The sequence below is a fragment of the Catharus ustulatus genome, chromosome 6, assembly GCF_009819885.2.
Source record: "Catharus ustulatus isolate bCatUst1 chromosome 6, bCatUst1.pri.v2, whole genome shotgun sequence".
NCBI classification, from domain to species: domain Eukaryota; kingdom Metazoa; phylum Chordata; class Aves; order Passeriformes; family Turdidae; genus Catharus; species Catharus ustulatus.
The window spans coordinates 17,700,239-17,722,296 of record NC_046226.1 but is presented as its reverse complement, the minus strand read 5'-3'; the positions used below and the strand labels follow the sequence as shown (position 1 = coordinate 17,722,296).

General features: G+C 39.9%; 1 protein-coding gene across 1 annotated transcript in view; it reads left to right on the top strand.

Moving 5' to 3' along the window:
- TDP1 (tyrosyl-DNA phosphodiesterase 1) overlaps positions 1–22,058 on the top strand; it is a 44,062-nt gene that overhangs the window by 12,483 nt on the left and 9,521 nt on the right. The window contains exons 10-15 of the mRNA XM_033063073.2: positions 1,448–1,633; positions 2,396–2,444; positions 5,365–5,431; positions 8,214–8,321; positions 9,835–9,937; positions 20,930–21,044. Of these exons, the coding sequence (XP_032918964.1) occupies positions 1,448–1,633; positions 2,396–2,444; positions 5,365–5,431; positions 8,214–8,321; positions 9,835–9,937; positions 20,930–21,044 (628 nt within the window). The remainder of the gene's footprint in view (positions 1–1,447; positions 1,634–2,395; positions 2,445–5,364; positions 5,432–8,213; positions 8,322–9,834; positions 9,938–20,929; positions 21,045–22,058) is intronic.

The following is a 22,058-nucleotide window of genomic DNA, read 5'->3' as shown; positions in this document are numbered from 1 at the left end:
TGGTGTTCAGCCTGGAGAAAAATGGGCTCAGGAGGACCTTATTGCTCTCTACAGCTACTTGAAAAGAGGTTGTAGCTGAGTGAGGATTTGTTTCCTCTCCCCAGGAACAAGTGATAGGACAAGAGGAAATGGCCTCAAGTTGTGCCAGGGGAGGTACAGTTTGGGTATTAAGAAAAATTCATTCTAAATCTGTCAAGTATTGGAACAGGCTGCCCAGGAAGTGGTGGAGTCACCATCCTTGAAGATATTTAACAGATGTGTAGGGATTTAGGGATATGGTTAGGGGTGAATATGATAGTATTATGTTAATAATTGAACTCTCTTGCCTTTGAAGGTCTTGTGTTTATATAGGTAAGCTGTAATGGTAAATCTTCAAGATTGCATATATCAAGGTTGTATTTGTAGGAACTCTTGTTGTTTGGTTGGGACCCTTCCTTTTTTTCTCCTTTAGAATTTGAGGAGGTATTTCATGTCATCTATTAAATGCTTCTTATAATTGGAGAATTTTTAACTTGCTACTCCTGTTGAAGTGACATTATTTCAGATACTGTCATGATTTTTGTCACAGAAGCATTAGAATTTCATACAAACTTCTGGGACATACAGAATATTTATGTATCACATTGCTTTTCAACATGAGGTTTACTGTTACAGACATCCCTTTGCTCATTAAGAGCTTGTTCTTTCTGGTCCATGTTTTCTGATGTTTTTTGCCTAGTAAGACATAGAATGAAGAAATACAAAACAGAAAAAGATTGCAAGGGAGAAAGATGATCTTGTGACAAATGTTGCTGTGATTTAAAAAGGTTTTTAGTGACAATGCAGGTAGACATGGTAATACTATGTTAATGACTGAAGCCATTAGATTGTGTTTGCTCTAGAGTGGGGTAAAGGTAGCAACTACATACAATTTAATATCTGTGTATATCCATCTGGTTTTAATGTGACTTTAAATTCCATTCACAGCTGAAGAGCTCCTTTAAAAGGATCATTTCAGTTTTCTCTTCAATTGTTCTTTTTTTTTCCCCTCTTATTGTAGGCTTCTATTGTAGCTAAGTGTCATGGCTTTAGGATACAGGAGTTATTTTATGGCCAACAACCACCAAATATAAAAAATATTTCGTTGTTGTATTTATTGTGACTTCTGAAGCTAATGTTTCATGTTTTTAGAAAGAAATGCTAACATTCTTTTCACCCATTATTTAATGGTTGGCTTTGGTGCTTTTGGGTAAAACTTGTGATGCTTAATCTTGAAGTGAGTTTATTTGGAAAGCCTGGTGATTTATTTTTTTTTTTAATTACAAAGTTAAACATGCAGTACGAATGTTAATCTCCTTCGTTATGAGAAGTGAATTACAGAGGATTTATTGTATCAAAAGTGATATCAAACTGATTAAGGTATTCTTTGCATATTGAAGTCTAACAGTGTTTTAATTCCCCTCACCAGCTTTTGAAGGAGCATGCTTTGTCAATACCAGCACAGGAATCCTGGCCTCTTGTTGGACAGTTCTCAAGCATTGGTTCAATGGGAGCTGATGGGTCCAAGTGGCTGTGCTCAGAGTTCCAGGAGAGCCTGGTGGCTGCAGGCAGCGGTGTCACAACTTTCCGTAAATGTGATGTCCCAATCCATTTGGTATGTGTTTGAGATGCTGGTGACCTTTATTTAACACTTACTCATCTGTTTAGGAAATCTTAGTCATTGGTTTGCTTTTATCTTTTGGAAGACAGTAACGGAGTTTTCATAGTGAAATTATATATATGCCGCTTAATGCTGTTTGGTTATGTGTGGTTTGCTGTAAAGATGTACCATAATTTCCATCTGCATGACATTAGATTATATATCACCTCATCAAAATTATCTTCTCATTCTATAATTGTGTTCCATTGGGTTTTATAGACGCAGCTGTTTTTCCTACTGAGGTGTAGCTGAATCCTTAGTCACTAATGCCTTTGGTTATTAGCACAGTTAAGGGGAGGAGCAGAAAAGTCTATGTCAGGAGCTTGTTAAAGCAAGGAAAAATGATTATCAAACTATGCCTTTACCATGTGCTAATTGCCCCTGCTTATTCGTATCTTGTGTTTGAAATGTGAGACTAAAATCTCATAAATGATGTTAAGAGCTATCTTTGGCTACTGTGGAAGTGACTGAAGCAGTATTACTTGAGACTTGCTAGCCAATTTTGGTTAACTCTTGTAAGAGTGGTAAAAATATTAGACTTTCTGTGTTACTGGTACAATTATAGTTGTAAGCTTCAGTATAAGTTTATTCATTCTTAAAAATGAAGCTTTTAATATTTTTTTCTCAAGTTTTCTTTAAGGTGTTTGCTTGAAAATTGGCAGCTTGTCTATTTAGAGCTGAGTTATTAAAGTTTCTTTTTGTTTTACCTCCCTGAAGGTTTATCCAACTGTGAACAATGTGAGGCAAAGTCTAGAAGGCTATCCTGGTAAGCATATGAATCCCCATTTATTTGCTTTTTATGGTCATAGTGTCCTGCAAAATCACTTCAGTGATTGATGTTAAATGAACATGAAGTTCTCATCTTGCTGAGAATGTGATAGAATAGGTGGTAGTAGAATCTTACTGCTTTTGCTGGAGTGCTGACTCCAAGTCTCCTGTTGTGATTGTGATTGAATAGAAAATATTTTGTGGACATTGATATGTAATGTTTGTCTGTCCTAGCCATGTTCATATGTCACTGTATAGGAAAACAACAGATCTTGCCCACTGCTCTTACTCCAGTCATAGTTTCATTTTGGCAGAAAATTCAGGTTTGAGTGTGTCAAGTTCTCTTTGTTTTGATTGCAATGTCATTCTGCACATCAACTACAAAGTAGGCTAAGGTGTTACTGGGGTTTTTTTTAATATTCAATGTATAGCTGTTCTGTTCATTATTCCCATGTGTATTTTCATTGAGTCGTACTTGTAAAAGCATAGCCCCATAGCTCCAGCCAACCTGAGACAGGAATGGGTACTCTGGTACTCTGATACAGGGACACTTCTGTTACTCAAAAACAAGTCTTCAAATGTTTGAGGCATTTGTAAGAGATTAATGAGGACTGAAAGAAAATAATTCTGTCTGTAGGAAGGACAAGAAGGAAGATCTGAGGCCCTGTAGACCTACCAACCTCACCTTGATCCCTAGGAAGGTGATGGAACAAGGAATCCTGGAAATACTTCAAATGTATGATGGAAAAGTGGTGACTCTGAGTAGTCAGCATAGATTTTTTAAAGGAGAAAGAATGCCTAATTAACCTGATGTCCTTTTATGATAAGCAGCTTGATGAATGAGGAGTGCCCCTAGATGTTGTTTAGCTTACCTTTGTCTTTGAATACTGTCTTCTCTAACATCATTTACAATAATGTGATTAAGTACAGGCTGGATGAGTGGAAAGTGGAGCAGATTGGAAACTGGCTGAGCTGCCAGGCCCTAGAGGCTGTGAGCGTTGGCACGAAAGCCAGCAGGAGGTCAGCCACTGGTGGTGGGCTGTGCCCAGCACTGGTCCTAGAGTCAGGCATTAATGTCTTCATCAGTGACCTGAATGGTGGGGCACAGTACACCTCTAGGGAGTTTCCAAATACTGCTGACTGGAGAGGAGTTGTTGATGTATTGGATGATTGTGCAGGCCGTCAGAGGAGCTGTGCAGGCTGGAGAAATGGGCAGACAGCAAACTCTTGCAGTGCAGCCTCAGGCAGTGCAAAGTACTGAGCTGGGGCAAGAGTGGCCCAGGCATGAGTGAACGCTGGGGGTTAATCAGAGGTGAACAGCTTTGCAGAAAAAGACTGGGAAGTACTGATGGGTCACTAAGCTGAAGATGAACCAGCAATGCACCATTGTAGCAAGAAGGCCAGCAGAATCCTGGGTTGTGTTAGGAAGTACATTGCCGGGAAGTGACCTGTCCTCCCTATTTGGCACTAGTAAGACTGCTTCTGGAGTGCAGTGTCCAGTTGTTGACTTTGAAGTACAATACAGATATGGACATACTGAACCCAAGTACTGCAAAAAGCCACAAAGATAAATAAAGGATTGGAGCACCTGTCATAGAAGGGAGGGGCTGAGAGAACTGGATAGTTCTTGGAGAAGAATGATTTCTTGGGAAATCTTAAGAGAGTATATAAATTATGGGAAGATGCAAAGTGGAGGCAGATGCTTTGCGTGGTGACCAGGGAAACAACAAAAGGCAATGTATGTACATGGGAATCTCCTGTATCTCAATTTATCCTTACAGCAAAATTGTTTTCTGATGTTTAAATGGACTAGGTTGCTCATAGAGGCTGTAGAGTCTCGGTTTTAGAACATACTCAAAACCTGACAGAACACTGTACTGAAGAATGTGCTCTGTTCAACCCTACTTTGGGCATGGAGTTATTCTAGATATCTCCAGAGGGTGCTTTCAACTTCAGTGATTCAGTGGTTCTTTGGCTTTGCTCAGTCATTGTGTTCCTGTTCCAAGCTGGATACCTGTGGTCATGCACGAGAGTAGCTTTTGAATTCTAGCAACTGGTGGACTTTGTACATGGAGCTGGCATGAATGTTTTTCAGAAGTTTTTGTCTTTCCTCTACATAGAAATTGCAACCAGAGAATTTATAGCTATCTGTGGTTCCCAGAATTAAGTTACAGTGTCTTTAAATAAATCTGGTTATCTACAGCCCAGTGACTTCTTACTGTAATTTCTTTCCTGTGGTGAAATAACTTGATGAATTGCACAACTGTGTTTGTGCAAATGAACAGTTTTGTGGACTGCTGCAGCTCACTATTCCTGAGAATAAGTAAAGCTTTTGTAATGGGTTTTTATAGTGTCTTCTAGGGCGTGTTGAATACAGTAGACTTTGCATCATGCTTTTACTACACAACACTAATATAATTCAGTATGCCTGGCTGATTCTTCTTAAATCCATTTCAAGGAATCACAATGTGCATTAGCCAAAGGCCAAATCAATACAAATATAATTTCATCATAGAAATTTGCATTTAAAATAACATTGTTTGGGATTTGGAAGGCTTATTCTTCTGAAAACTGCTTGGTTTATTTCATCTAGTTTGTATGGGTATGGGTTTATTTCCTCCAGTTTGTATGGGTGATTCCAATCTTTTGATACCAAGTAGTATCATATTAAAAATAACTACCCATAGTTCTCTCTATATACAATTTTTGTTTTTCCTGGTGTAAATGTTCTTGTAAATGAACTTGCTAAATTATAAGAATGGAAAAAACCCCAGCAAGTATATATCATTTTGTACTACTGTAGCATTTAACAATTTCCTGAAAGTAACTCATGAAGGTTAGCTTATTCCCAAAGATGCTTGCTGCCTTTAGAATGTCTTTCAAAAAATGAATGTACATGTTCTATCTTTTTCCTTAAGCTGGTGGCTCACTTCCGTACAGTATACAGACAGCACAGAAACAGCTGTGGTTGCATTCCTATTTTCAGTAAGTAGAACTCAGTTCTTTGGGTTTTTGGGTTTTTTTTTTTTCAGACTGTATGTTTAAAGTTACAGTGCTCTAATGTTTCAGTGTTAAAGCAAATAAGTGAAAGTGGTTACAAGTTTGATATTCCTAAACTCGTTAAAATAAAGGTCTCTAGTTCCTTATCTGCTGGGTCTTCTCTCCAACAGTTAATAGAAAACATACTGTTTATCTATAAAGATTGTATGGGATAATGTTGCTACTGGATTTGTTTCTGTAAACTTTTACATAATGTTTCCTTCTCTGAACAGGAATAATGTTACTCCTTTTTTTTTTTTTTTTTTTGAACCTCCAGTTACATTTCACTTTCCCCTCTTGTGCCTCTGTATTAACGGAATTTCAACTGAGCCAGAACAAGACTAGAAAGGCTTTTTTTGGTGGTTGCTTTATTTTTTTTTCTTCTAAATACAGCAGTCTTGCTACAAAAATTCTCAGTCCCTTATGGCAATATCTTTTGTTAAAGATGCCTGACATTTTCTATTTCCATGTGGTACTAGTTGTGCCAAATTCTAACAGACTGACATATTCCATGCCAGATGTTTCCCGCAGGCTGAATCGTTAAAAACTTATGCATGTTTAGAGAACAATGGGAAAAGTTGTTTTGCAAAGATCAAAAAACATTAATAGAACTTGTAACCTCTTACAAGACCACAACTTCCCATTCCTTTCATCAGAAACTTTTAACTCTTCTGGGTGGACGTTGCTCTGGTAAGAAAATTGACTAAGAAAGATTGTGTTCAGTTGGGTGTATATTCTGGGTACTGAAATAGAATTGCTAGTGGCAGAGACCATCCTCCATTCTAGAAGGTGATTGCTATTGTCAACCTTGCTGGTTGATGTCTAAGGAATGGAACTCAGGTAGAAAGCATGTGAGGTTTTGTTTCCTGCCTTTAAACTGAGTCCTCTGAATACATTCAGCAAAGGAAGAAAGTTGCAATCAGCTTGAAGCTTTCAAGATTGTTCAGTTATGATACAAAAAAGAAAAAAAGAATCATAAATCTGGAGGTGTTTGTGCAGTCTTGATTCAGTTTCTGTAGTCATACCTCATGAGAATCTTACTACAGAAAAGATGTGAGCTTTTTTCAGTTAGTCTCTTGTTTAGTATATGTTTGTGCTGTCCTATTAGGAAAAACAGGGCCAAGATATATGTTCCCCTTTCTAAAATAGGAGTTTAATATTTTTTTAATGAAATCACACTGCAATTAGAGTACTGTAGATAATAGAAGTGGTACAACTCTTGCTAAGGCACAGTACTTGTATCTGTCCTAGGGTAAGGAGGCAAAAAGGCAGTAGACTGAGATAGTGTCTCAGAATAACTGCAGTTAGTGGTGAGGGGAGAAGTTTGTTCCTGAGTAAAGCAGTGAGGTAAACTAAAGAAAATCAATTTTAAATTCCCAGTTCTACTATTTTTCCTGTTTTTAATTTTTACAGTTTTATTGGAGTTACCTCATTATTTTTGTCCCATAAACTGTCACTTGTGAGAGAAAAGCTATTAAGCAGGGTGACTGAGTCATGATTCAGCCTTACAATCTGTATGTATGAAAAGTGTGGAGTTTGTAGGGGAAGACAAGTTTAGTCAGTTTATTCTGTATCTCGTATCTCTTAATCTGTCCTGTAGAAACAGACTTGGGTGTGGCTTCCATTAAAATACAAAGAAGTCTAGTTTGCATCAAACATAGTGTTTCAGCACTTTCCCTTTAAGAATAAAGGACCAGTTCTCAGAAGGTTTTTTCATTCATTAGGGGAGATATGGTTGTTAAAGTAGCCAGGTCCTCACCCATAAAATACAAAGCTTCTTAATTTTAAAGGCACTGTGTGTGTTAGTCCTGGAAGTCAACATAGGTAAATAATTCCAGCCCTTCCAAGTCAGTCTGCTCAGAGAAACACAGTGCACTTAAGTTTTTCAGAGTTAAATTGGTTCCTTTTGATTTGCCTATTAGAAGAGAATGCTGAGTTTGGGAAACAGGATTGTGACAACTGAAACCAGAATCTTCCTTCAAATCTGGGGAAAAAAATGTCTCTGGGTGAAGGAACGTGTGTTAAGAAGCTTTCTTCCTGAATTTGGGTGTGGACTAACAACTGTGAACATAAAGTGCTTCTTAATGCCATGACTGCATACCTTCAGTTATGTACATGTATTTACTGCTTGCTTACAGTTTAGTTCTATAACATTGATGCTGAATTAATCCAAAATGGTTTGTTATTTTAAACTAGTTTTTTTATATACACATAGATATATTCTCTTAAACCCTCACATTTCTCAGTGGCTTAGAGGCACAGAAAGGGGAAGAGGAAGAATAGCCGCAGTTGCTCCCTGCCTTTATGTCATGGATAATAAATTGTAATAAACTTGGAGAATTCTGTGAGGTTTAGTTTGGTGCCAGACTCAGTTGCTTTAAGTCATAATCATTGATAGTCTTCAAAGAAGGTATATTGGCGAAAAGTTTAGACTGGAATGCTAACTGGAATGGAGAAATGGAAAAAGCTTGTTAGGGAAACCTGACACACTGAGGACAGTATCTCTCTGGGTTGGTTGTAAGGAAAAAAAGCCCTGCCCTTCTGACTACTAGTAGAATTTTTAACAGTTCAGTTAAATGTATGTTTTAAGACTTTCTCTAGGAGAAACAAGTATTGAGTAGTACGAGTGTAAGTAGCTTTCCTGAAATCATGGTGCTGTAGTATGGTGAATATTTTTTAGACCTCAAAATAAATCCATATATGAAAATAATTCCCTTTGCTTTTCTAGCAAATGGTCAGCAGAAGTAACAGGTCGAACTCGTGCTATACCTCACATTAAGACATACATGAGACTCTCTCCTGACTTCCAGAAGATTTCATGGTTCTTGGTAACAAGGTAAACATCTAACCAGTACAGCTCTCACTTAAGAACTTCATGTATGGGGCGTTTTGGTCAGCTGCAGGCCCTTCCATAACCCTCATAATACTTGAATTAGTAATAAGAATTTTTGTCCATGTTTAATGTTTCTCCATTGCATTGCCCTATTTGAGGCTGCAGATTGAACTGATTGTCAGGAACTGTTGGTAGGTACGCTAAAATCTTGTCTGAATGTGACTGCCAGTTTCTGGGTTCACCACCAACTTAAGTGATAAATATTCTTAAATTGTGGGTTAAGTTTCTTTAAGATATGTTGTGGTGTGGTATGGTATGAATGTACTGGTTTCTACAAAATAGGTACAGTTTGGGTTAGCTGATTGTCTGCCCTACTGTTACAAAACATACAAATACCAAGAATTTGGAATATGATCTTTTGTCAGATTAGGTTGTTTAGTAGTTTCCCTTGAAGTATAAGCTTTATATTTCTGTGGTTTAGTTGTTAAAGAAGCCAAAAGAGGAAGCAAGAAATTTGTCTTGGAGGGAGAATGTCCTGTTAGGAACAAAAAATACAGATATGTTTCAGTTTTGCCAAAACTGATTTTTATGCAACCCTATATTCTACAGATTATGATCTGTCCTTACTCTTAAATGCTCAGTTACTTTAATATTTTTTTTCTCTTTATATTTGGTCTCTTTAAATTTCATTACTCATTGCTACTGTTGCCTGCAATAGTGGTAGTGATTAATGTACTTTTTAAAAGGTTCTAAGGAATATAAATGTGATGCTCACTCCACCTAATGCAGAAATTCATGGTTGCTTTATTTTCTTCTCATGTTTCTTCTGTTCCACCATTTGCTGTTACCAAACAGCATCCACTATGTCCATCAATTGAAACATAATGTGTAGATTTTGTATTGTGCTGTAGAGGTAGGTTTTGATAACAGAATTGCACATATTTTTTTACTCCCAAATTGATCTACTTTGTAGGAGATACTGATGAAAGATTAACTACGGCATGGTGCTGAATAGCAAACTGAAACAACCTCTTTGATAAGTATTTGTTTTCATAAATAGATCAAAGAAAATGCCAAGAGCAAAAGATTCTGTAACATTCTGTACTAAAATGCAAAATGCAAACCCACTCTGTACTAAATGTATTGTTACTAGTCATAATTGACCTAGCCTTTTAGCTTAAGTCATCAAATTTAAGCTATTTACCAGTACCAAATTCCTTTCTGAAATGTGCAGAGAAGATTCAAAAGGCTGAATTTGTCTTGTAGATGAGTATGACAGAAATAGGCTTGTATAATTATCCACATGTGTTGTATGAATGCCTTTCTACATATTGTCTCTGTTGCTCCCACTGTGCTGTAAAAATAGCAATAAGGAATAACAACCAAGTCACTTTTTGTAAGAAGACTATTCTGACTGAATTTAAGTTCTTCTAGAAGGATGTTGCTACACTATGTTACTTAAATGTTTTCTGCCCTGAAGATTGTACCTCACTAAATGCTTTGTTTCTCTTCACAGTGCCAATCTATCTAAAGCAGCTTGGGGAGCTCTGGAGAAAAATGGCAGCCAACTAATGATCCGTTCTTATGAACTTGGAGTTCTTTTCTTGCCTTCAGCATTTGTAAGTTCATAGTTCAAGCACAAATCCTGGGATATGATGAAATTCTGCAAATATTTATGAATACAAGCATAACTGAATAATCCAATCAGTAGGTTCTGTATTTCCAGATTAGAAAGTTCATAGGAAATGGAATTTGTGAGGTATTCATAGTGTGTGTGTGTGTGACTTTTTTTCCTTACTGACAGGCAATAATATTTTAAAATTGTAACATATACTCTAAACATTACTGGAAAGAATGATCAAATATCTTTTGTGCTTTCTAAAACTAGGCTGTGAGTGCATATTGTCATTGAAGTAAGGTGTGTGTTGTAACTTGAAAATCGATTCCTAATGTTGCACCAATTATTGTTCTTGCTCATTCTCTGAAATGCATTTGCAGTCATGTGACTGCCTCTTAATATCACGTTCCTTATTGAACTACTCTTGCTGGTTTTTAGCCCTCTAAAAATCCTGTGGTAGAAAGTCTTTAATTGTACATTGTATTTAAGAAAAAAGCTTATCTTCATTGTTTAGGTTGGGTTTTGTCTGTTACCTGATGGGGGGAGATGCAATTTTTTTGTTACATGGCTGATTCCTCCTTCTCTCTGGTGAGCTGATAGTACCAAAATGTTCTCAACAGTTAGTCTACGATCACAAACCATTCAAACTTCTTCCCGAGTGAAATTTCTTCTTTCCAGGGAAGAAACTGCAAGTTTCTCTGAAAAAGTATTTGTATGCTGAAAGGCCTTAGAAATATTTTGCTGATGAATAGTATTTATTTCCTAGATAGTTCACAGATGATCACAATGTTCTGTCATTTCTGCTGATTAGTAATGTAGTCCCAAATGAATATTTACTAATATTATGACATTGTAAAAATGTTTGCCTACCATAACTGGATAATTGTAGTCTCCTGAGAGTGCATATTAAGATTGATGGTTTCTGACTGCAGCTAAAGAACTCCTGTATCTCACTCTAGACATTTATAATGAGTTTGCATAGTAGTGAGGTCTCTGATATCATTAACCTTAGAGATTTTTCTCTCCAGCATGCTTTATGTGAAGAAAATGTGTTCCTCAGAAAGTGAGACAAGAAAATTCCTACAGCTCCTTAGAGTAGGAAGCATTGTTTTTTATATCAATGAGCTCTAAAAAGAGAAAAAACATTTGTATAAACAGCTATTAATAACAGAATAATGAAGCATTGGGCAAACAAAGTTGTGCAAAAATTTGACTGGCTTTTCTGTGTATACTTCAAATGGGTAGAAATTTAGGAATATTTGAGTTAGTCTTTTTGCCAAGAATGACCATACCTGTTTTAGATCTTTCTAATCTGCAAACCTCTCACTGAAAAAACCTCACTGAAACCACAAAAACCCCTCCCACCTCCCACTACTTCCCTCTCCTCCAACCCCCTGTAAGAAATATTTGGCTTGCATTCTATCCTGAGTCTTGCATTCTACACAGGATTCTCTCTATCTGCTTTTTTATAAACTCCTTTTAAGTACTGAAAGGCTGAAGTGAGGATCCTTTTCTTTTCCAGGCTGAACAATCCCAACTTTCTCAGTGTTTTTGTAGGAGAGGTGCTCCAGCACCTGTGGTGATCTTAGTGGCCCTACTGTGGGCTTGCTGTAACAGGTCCTTGCTGGGGATCCCAGAGCTGGATGCTGCACTGCCAGAGAGGGTCTCAGCAGAGCAGAGGGGCAGAATCCCCTCCCTTTCCCCACTGGCCATGCTGCTTTGGATGCAACCCAGGACACAGTTGGCTTTGTGGGCTGTGAGTGCACATTGCTAGGTCATGTCTGATCTGTACCCCTGTCCTCCTCCACAGGGCTGCTCTCAGTCTGTGCTCCTGTGTGGGATTGCCCTGACCCATGTATAGCGCCTTGCTCTTGATTTTGTTGAAGCTAATGAGGTTCTTCTGGGCCCTTTTCTTGAGGTTGTTCAGCTTCCTGTGGATGGCATTCCATCCTTCAGGTGTGTCAACTGCACCACTCAGCTTGGTGTCATAGACAAACTTGCTTGGGGAGCAATCATTCCTGTTGTCTGTGTTATTGGTGAAGGTGCTGAAGAGCACCAATCCCAAGACAGCACTGAGGGACATCACTTGTCATCAGCCTTCACTTAGATATAGAACCATTGACCACAACTTTCTGGCTGTCTTCATTCTGTTAGTTGTTCTGACATCAGTGCTCAGTGGATTCCTTATACCTTAAACCAACTCAGACTGGCCAAAACAAGACAGATTTCTAAAGTCATGCCATATGAAAGTATAATGGCCAGGCATTTGTGTAGCAGTTTGTCCCTACATATTTCATGACTTAGAGGCCTGTTCTGTGTCTCTTGTCTTCTCTTGAATGTCTGTAGGCTTTTGGCAATCACAGTCTGCTCTGGCTGAGTTCCACAATGTAATAATGTCACATGAAGCAGTGTTCTGAAAGTTACTCATTTTAAGTTTTTTGTTCTTGTGTTGAAAGATGTGAGAACCATGTGATCCCTAATCATCCTTTTCATACCTCTCTTTTCAGACACCTTTATCTTTGTCTAGACTGAAGTTCTTATGCTGTTCAGTTGTTCCTAGGGGGAAGATTTTTTGATCGCTTTTGCTTCTTTTCTCAATTTTTTTTTCCTCTATCATTTGGGTTGAAAGGGTGGTAAGTAGAGAGACAGAAGTACAACTTTAAATGCAGATATGATTCTAGAGAAACAGATCCAGGTATGAAGCTGTTAAACAATGGTGTTCTTGAGGTTCTCCTCACTGGGTCTGTGTGGCCTGCTGTGATTTTACAAAGTGGTGTGTAACAGGTTACCTAACCCTGGTGTGAATACAGTGCTTTCTCTCTACAGCCCTCACCTCTCATCTTTGTGAATTACAGAAAGCTCCAATGCTTTGTGTAATTTCTACAGCTTTTAGATGGCTGTAGATAGTCTTATATTTGAGTTTCAGACCTCTCAGAGCACAACTTAACTGAAACTCGTTTAAAACTTGCAAGAATATGTAACAGTACATATTTTGGAAGAGAATATTTAGTTCTTTTTCTACCAGTTTCCTACATATTGATAATTAATTGTGAAGACTGGCGACTGGAGGAGAGCAAGTCATTGGATTAGTCACAGGATATGGTGTATGTGAGAGCAAAGCAGGGAGAGACACGCAGCTGCTTTTCTTCACTGAACAGTAAGGGCCTGGAGACACTCTTGGTAACAAGGAGATAGACAAATACTGATACTGGGCTTATGTACATGCAGTCATCTGATATTCAAGTTGCACTGCTTAGTTTATGAATTTCTTATGCATATGTCCTGCAGCTAACTCTGCATAAAAAGTGCTTCTTTGATAACTTAGTCTGCTTGTCACACTGTTTTTGGAATGCTGTGTGGCACAGTAATTATAAGTGAAGATAACGGAGAACTGAGAGTAGACTAAATTTTTTGGAAACAGAAGTTTGTTTACAACTAAAGTTATGCAGAGTATAAACTACATGAAGTGCCTTGAAACATGACTGAGCTTTCATAGACCTCAAGGGACTTGCCATGCTCTAGCTATCGGAATGCTGATTTAATATTGCCAGATTCTGATAGTTCTCTTTCTTCAGGTTATTTCCTGCAGTTTTATCACAAAGTTCATGGCATGTATTCTGGTAGAAGTTAAGACTTAGCATCATAGAATCACAGAATCATTTAGGCTGAAAAGAGACCTTTAAGATCCTATAATCCAATTGTTAAAATAACCCTGGCAGTGGTAGAAGTTGAACCCATGTGCCAGAAGAGATTGGAGCCTTAATCCAGCACCTGGGACTACTTGGCTACACTGGTGTATTTGCATAGCACACACTTAATGTCACTTATCTTAAGAACTCCTCTAGATCTGCAGTTTGTGTCTTCTATTTTCTGCTGAATACTAATTTGGAAGTGGATCGTTCTTCACTTGCCATCAGCTGACTGCCAGTTTTTGTCTTTTTTAAAAAATGCTTCCAGAATTATTCTTTGAGGTTGGGTTTTGGCCTGGTGTGCTAATACAGATTCTCAGAAATATGTTGAATGGTTGTTCTCAATATAGCAGCAGCTGTTAACATTTACAGTTTTAGTGTTTAGGGGAAAAATCAGCTGATGCTGGCATTAGATCACAAGCTTCTATTGAGTAAAAAATAATGTTAAGAAGAAAGATTGTCCTGTGTTTGAACTACATTTCCCTTACCATCTCTATTTCTCACCTCCTCCATCTACACTCTTTTTCAACTTGCTCTTTCAGCTGCTGGGGATTCCTTTCCAGAGGCTGAGATAAAGTATATCTTTAACAGGTAAAACATGTAGTGAGAACAGAATGACCAAAAAGCATGGAGTTCTGGGAAGCATGATCCAGTTAATAGTTTGTTTAAAAAATTTTGAAAGTGACTAATGGAAAGCTTTTTAAGTAAATGGTTTTTTCTCACAGCTTCTGTGTCTGATAAGATGCTAAGATAAATTGAATTTGACCTGTAAAATAGTATAAAAAATTATGAAATACTTACAGTAATTTCACGACTATAAGGCGCACCGGACTATAAGGCGCACCCCCCCGGATTCGGCAAAATTCGCAACTTTGTAGATCAGATAAGGCGCACCGGTCTATAAGGCGCACTTTTTTTTTGCAGCGAGGCCCCGCCCCCAACTCACCCCGTGTGGTTGCTGGCCGAGGCCCCGCCTCAACCCGGCAGCCATTGGCCGCCGGGCCCGCCTCCACCAGGTAGGGGCGGTGCCGCGAGCCACCAGGCCACCCTGGACCCGGCAGCCATGGGCCCCCGGGACTGCCTGGACCCAGGAATGGGGGTGCCGTCGGCCCCCTAGCCCGCATTCACGCGGCAGCCAAGGCTCCCCGGGACTGCCTGGACCCAGGAGCGGGGGTGCCGCGGCCCCCCTAGCCCGCATTCATGCGGCAGCCATGGGGCCCCGGGACTGCCTGGACCCAGGAGCGGGGGTGCCGCGGGGCCCCTAGCCCGCATTCACGCGGCAGCCATGGCTCCCCAGGACTGCCTGGACCCAGGAGCGGGGGTACAGCGGCCCCCCTAGCCCGCATTCACGCGGCAGCCATGGCTCCCCGGGACTGCCTGGACCCAGGAGTGGGGTTGCTGCCTGCCCCCTAGCCTGCCTTCATCCGGCAGCCGTGGGCTCCCGGGGCTGCCTGAACCCAGGAGTGGGGGTGCCGCGGGGCCCCTAGCCCGCATTCACGCGGCAACCATGGCTCCCCGGGACTGCTTCCACCTGGGAAGGGGGGTGCCGCGGCCCCCCTAGCCCGCATTCACACGGCAGCCATGGCTCCCCGGGACTGCCTGGACCCAGGAGCAGGGGTGCCGCGGGGCCCCTAGCCCACCTTCATCTGGCAGCCGTGGGCTCCCGGGACTACTTCCACCCGGGAAGGGGGGTGCCGCGGGGCCCCTAGCCCGCATTCACGCGGCAGCCATTACTCCCCGGGACTGCCTGGACCCAGGAGCGGGGTTGCCGCCGGCCCCCTAGCCTGCCTTCATCCGGCAGCCATGGGCTCCCGGGACTGCTTCCACCCGGGAAGGCGGGTGCCGCGGCCCCCTAGCCCACATTCACGCAGCAGCCATGGGGCCCCAGGACTGCCTGGACCGGAGAGGGGCGGTGCCTCGGGCCCCCGGCCCGCCTCCACCTGGCAGGGGCAGTGCCGCGGGCCTCCGGGCCCGCCCCCAGCCGGCTGCTGTGGCACTTCCGGCTGCCCCCACGGCTCTCAACTCACACTTCAGGTTTGGCAAATTTCGCCGCTTTGTACATCAGATATGGCGCACCGGACTATAAGGCGCACTTCCGGGTTCGAGGGAAAATTTTAGTATAAAGGGTGCGCCTTATAGTCGTGAAATTACTGTAAATCTTTTTAGAGGTTTGCAAAGTATGGTATTGGCTCAGTCAACTTTTAGAAATACAAGCTCAGAAAAATATAACAGATACTATTAAACTGAAGACTTAGCCATCATTGCCTACCTAGTGCTATCAAATCCTACAATTATATCTAGATAATCAAAATCAGACAACTAATATTTCAAATTCTGAAGTGCTGTGTTTGATGGTGCGTACTCACTGAAGTACTGTTCTGTAGTTGACTCTGGGGCTGTGTCTATTAACTCAATCTGGATTAGAGAGTAGCCAGGCATTATGCATGTGATTTTCAGAACTGAGCTGCTTAAATTTTTGCTGCATTCACATAACTGAGCCAGGCACTTCAGTCTTAGCTCAACTTAGAGCAGAACCAAAATCAAGTCAGTTAAGCTCTTTGACTGTGACATCAACTGCCAAGGCAATATAGTGCCACTTTCTTCTTTGGTTTCTCTAGTTTTAGATGAAATCTTTCATCCCATGTAAAATAGGGTGGGTATGGGAAAACTAATACAATGTAAGTAAACCAATATTTTATATGTAGGTTGAGCCTTGCTTTAAGTGCTCACAGAACTGCCACAAGGTTTTCGAATTCCGCTGTTGAAGACACCCAGACACTTACTTTCCAAACCAAGAAACTTTGGGTTTAGATACCCGAGTTTGTCACTGGGGGCTTCTTAACAACTTCTGCTACAGTTGAATAAAGCTCTTTTGAATAATTGCGCCCAGTGTTGAGGAAGGGTTTTGCTGTGTATTCTGCTGGCCAGATGAGTATGACCACTGTAAAGTTTGTGCACATCCTTAATTCTTTGCTGCCCAAAAGAGCAAGTTTTTGTATAGTTTTACCAAAGAGGACTGTTTTTCTGTTTACTGGCATTGGAAACCATAGTCCCATAATCATTCAGTGGGATTATCAGTTGTCTCCTGTTAAAAGTTACAGTAATTTCATGACTATAAGGCACACCATTTTGACTAAAATTTTCCCCCGAACCCGGAAGTGCGCCTTATAGTCCGGTGCGCCTTATATGATGGACAAAGTTGCGACATTTGCCACCCCAGAAGTGTGAGCCGTGGGGGGAGCCAGCAGTGCTGCGGCAGCCAGGTGAAGGCGGGCCCAGGGGCCCACAGCGCCGCCCCTCCTGGGTCCAGGCAGTCCCGGGGGCCCATGGCTGCCGGGTGAAGGCGGGCCCGTGGGCCTGTGGCACCGCGCCTGTCGGGTCGGGGTGGGCCCAGGGGCCAATGGCTGCTGGGTTGAGGCGGGGCCTCGACCAGCAACCGTGCGGGGGGAACTGGGGGCGGATCCTCGCTGCAAAAAAAAAAGTGCATCTTATAGTCCGGTGCGCTTTACGGTCGTGAAATTACTGTAATTCGGTAGGATCAAAATGCTGTAATGGTATCAGTCTTAATTCCTATTTCAGTAGGGATAGCAATTTTTATCTTACATGAGCTTTTTTTTTTTTTTTTATAGCCTGCATTCTACTTTGTGTTTGGGGCAAAAAGCCCTCAAAAACTGGAAGGCAGTGTTTTAAAAGCTGTTAAACTTCCTTTTCTCATTCTTCCCAATGACTGCTTTTTCAATGTAGGATGCTAAAGCAATAATAACTGTATCAGCACCTTAGTTTTATAAGTACAAAAAAAATTCTTTCCCAATTGAGATATGTATTTATTAACATTTCAAAATGTATTGCTGTAAGCAGCAGTCAAAGAGCAAAATAAAGCTGCAGAGGGAAAAAATCTGAAAGAATGGAATATGGCTGAGGAAAATGTACAAGTCAGCCAAAATTATTTTAGACAAGATCCTGCTGGTTTATTTTTTGGAAACAGCAACAAGAGCTGTCAACATTCAGGAAATGCTCAAAACAGACAAAGTGTGTGACTTCAGTTTCTGTGTGAAGATAGACACATGAGTTATTTTTAAAAGCATGTGGATCTCCTCAGAGAGCCTTGTTAAAGAATGTATTCCACAAGCTAGATGCTTACTCCAGGGTGTTTTGAGGAAAATTAAATGTCTTTTCTTAGATGAATATTTCCTGAATGGAAGATCTCTATAGGTTAAATTCTGACAAACAAATTACCAGTTCATCCCATAATTGTTTTGAGTCAAGCAGCATTTGAGGGACGGCATGAGAGTCTTTCAGAGGAGAGGAAAATATAATTGCTCAGTCCTGAGGAAGAACATGACAGAGGAAAGCAAAGTTGTAGAATAAGAGAAGGAAGCAAAATGCCTGAAGATAGAGATGCTGAAAAAACAACAGGACATGGAACATAGAAGAAATTAAGCAGAAGCGAAAATATTGCTAGGTTGAAGAAAATGATGGATAACATTGGGAAAAAATACAGGTGAAAAATGTCCTTGCTTTGTAGAGACTGAAGTAGGTTGTGTTTTGTACTGTGCTTTATGATAGCAAGGGTTTCACAAGTGTTTAACTCAGATGCTGCCACACAGAAGCTTTGTAATTTTGGTGCTGTTGATCAGGCATATGAAGTTGGTTGTAGCATAAGAACCAACTCACAATACAGCAGAGAAACCTTCTCTGCTGTTCCACATTTCTTCCAAAGGTGATGTAGAAGACAAAAAAAACTCACAGGGTGTCTGGCAATCAAACCTCATACATGTCACATACATGCTGACAATTTAAATGTCATCTTGTGAGTAGTATCTAGGAATACACAGCACCCAGACCCTCCCACCAATTGCAATCTGACCACTGTGAGTTGTGAAAATAAATCTCTTGGCACCACCACCCCTTACACTGTTCCTGTTCTTTGTGAGCTATAGAATCCCTGGCATATTTCATGGTCTTCCCACTACAAACTCAAGTGTGGTTATATGCATTTTTACATGAAAGTTCTACCAGTCTCTGAGTGATGCAAATTCATCGGAAGTAAGGCTATACAACTTGATTGTTGCATTTTTTCCTAAGTAATTATTATTTTTTCTAATCATTTTCCCATCCTTAAATATTTATGAGCTTTTAAAAATAATCTTGCATATTTACATTGGTTTGTTTTAAACATGTTACTTGTTACCTCAAGGCTAAGCTCAGCAAAATGCTGTAGCCTGGTTGTAATGAAGACTTGTCAAAATATATCTGTTTTAAGAAAGAGAAGTTCAAACTGGATTTTCTTTCAACACAGTCCTTTAGCTTGGACCTTGTTTGTTTCCTCTGTTCTTTCATTTAAAAGGCATGGCTTTTGCCAAGTCCTTGAAATAATGCATAGTGTTTCTTACATTATAACCTGTAGTTTGCTCTTACTTTAGGTCATGAGACAAAAGATGCATCTATATTCTAAAGGAGATTCTTGAACTGACTTGCTAGAACTGCTGTCTGACATTGTAAGGTGTCCTTTTTCTAGGTTACTATTCTTGCTGAATATTAAAGAAAAAGGCACAAGGCTGCATTGATTTCCATGCTTTGTGTGGTCATGTGGATATTGCTGTCTCTAACTTAAAATGGTAACATTTGATGGTGTAAAACTTCAAGTCAAGAAAGACTTGCAGTGTTGTATGTAGATGGGACTCTACATTCAATGTGTTTGAATACTACAGGTAGTTAGGATGTTTGCTTGTACTATCACAAAACAATAATGCTGTAAAACTCAGACTGGTGGACCATAGAGCTTGAATGAAATGTAAGATAATAGTTGGACATGAGCTGGCAATGTGCACTTGCAGCCCAGAAAACCAGTTGTGTCCTGGGCTACCTCCAAAGCGGTGTGGTCAGCAGGGCAAGGGAGAGGATTCTGCTCCTCTGCTCTGCTCTAATGAGACCCCACCTGCAGTGCTGCATCCAGCTCTGGGGTCCTCAGCACAGAAAGGACCTGTTGGACTGAGTCCAGAGAAGAGACACAGAAATGGTCAGAGCTGGAGCACCTCTCCTATGAGGAAAGATAGGAGAGCTTGGGGTTGTTCAACCTGGAGAAGAGAATTTTCCAAGGAAATGTTATTGCAACCTTTTAGTACTTAAAGGGGGCTTAAGAATGGTGGGGACAGACTTTTTAATAGCAACTGTCAGGACAGGACAAGGGGCAGTGGTTCTAAACTAGAAGAGAGTATATTTAGACTAGATCTAAGGAAGAAATTCTTTACTGTGAGGGTGGTGAAACATTGGCACAGGTTGCCCTGAGAGGTGGTAAATACTGCATACCTGAGATTCCCAGGACCAGATTGGATGGGGCTCTGAGCAAACTGCTACTAGTGGAAGGTGTCCCTGCCCAGTGTACAGGGGTTGAACCAGATGACCTTTGAAGATGTCTTCCAACCCAAACTATTCTATGATTTTAGAAAGAAAAACAGTTGTCAGTAATATCTTATAAATAAATAACTTGATAGCCTTTAAAGTGCTAGTCTTTTCTAATCAAACTGTACTTGATTGACAGTAAGCTATTTGAAATCTCAGAACTGAGAGATTGCTTTTGTGTAACTGGCTACAGTTGGGATCCAATTTCTCTGTAGAAGTAGCTGAGCAATACCATCTGCCCAAGTTACTTGAATCACTTTAAACTCTCCACTATTTTACTGTATTTTACTGTATTTTTATTGTATTTTTTCTTTTTATATTCTTTAACCTTGTTTGACAGTAATGCTGTCATTCTAATATAAGGGTAGTCTTTGAAACTTTTGTGCAAGAAGTTTCAAATCTTCATTGAACTTTTTGTGTCCCTGGATGATGTTACTTAAGATGTCTGAAAAGCATGAATTTGAAGACTTGCTTCTATAATGCAAAGTGATTTCTTGTTTAGTCCATGAAACATACTGAGCATCCAGTTAATGCAGTCAGAATGAAACTAAGCAGCAGAGAGAAATTTTTAGAAGCTTTTCACTTTAAATATTAAACACCAAAGGAGTTAGCCTAGTGAACATGGAAATAAATTGGTATATGTGTAAGGGCTTGAGAGGGCAGAATATATCCAATATGGACCCACATGTGGATGTAATAATAAGAGCTGAAATAGTAGAAGTAAGAGAAGCTGAGTTTTTAAGACATGAAAATGCTTCATGAAGTATCTAATCTCAGTAAAGGAGGCAAAAGGTTTTGTTCATTAAAATAACTCACTGAGAAAGCATCTATTGTAGATAAACTTTGTCTTTTCCCCAGAAACTAATAAATATTTTCTTCTGTATGTTCCCCTTTTTTCATAGGGATTGGACAAAGGTTACTTTCATGTAGGAAGGAAAAAGTTTTCAGAAGGGAAAGACTCGGCAACATATTTTCCTGTACCTTATGACTTGCCACCAGAACAGTATGGAAACAAAGGTAAGGTGTGACTTCAGAAGAAAAGTAGGTTTGTATTCTACATGAAGCAAGCTAATTGAGAACTCTGAGTCAGTTGCATACTGCTGTCTTCCAAAGATTTATTTTAATTTTTTTGTGGTGTGATTGTATGCAATTCCATGTTCTGCTTGTGACTTCAAAGAAAGCAACTAGAAGGTTCTTAATTCTGATATTTTTCTTTATTGTTTAAGTTTTGGATCAATAACTTCAATGCTAATTTTTATTCCTCTTGTGATTCTTATATACATTAAGAAAATCTTTATACAACCAAAATGGTTTTTTGCAGAACTAATAGGGGAAGGAGTGTTGAAAAGGGAATGTTTGGAAGAGAGCATTCATGAGCTGTAAACAGTCCTCTGGAAATGGAATGTGAAAGAAGTACCATAGTGCAAATGTGAAAGAATTCCTATAAATCAGAAGATAGAAGAGTTGCTTTTCCTCCATTCTATATTTCATAGGTTATATTTCATAACACTTGAAGAGGTGTACAAAATCTCAACTGTCACAGTTTCTGAGATCATCTCTAGAACATGCAAATCGGGAAAGTTATAATTGAGTGCAGCTGTGAGGTGATGGCTGAAAAATATAAAGATACAGAGGATAACATTGATGTGCAACCTGCAATATTTGGGAAGGGTAAATGTTTATATTTTTGTCCTTAAAACAAATGTCAAAAGACTGTATCTTCCTTTTTGAGAAACCTTGATCTAAGAAAGACAGCATCTAGGACAGAGCTTGAAATAGGAGTAACATCGATTGTTTATAGAAGCTCACATGTTTCAGTAAGTCTTTGAACTAATGAATGGTGTGAGAAGGAACACTTAAATGCTAAGAAGTCAACAGACTTTATATAATAGAGTCTTACATAGTAAATAAAAGTAGAGGCACAGGGTGATTGAAGTTCTGCTGTAGGATGAAGCTTGAAGTAAGATGGCTTCACCAGCATATCCTACACTAGCTGACCTGTAGTTAACACCAATCATGAGGCTTCCTCTG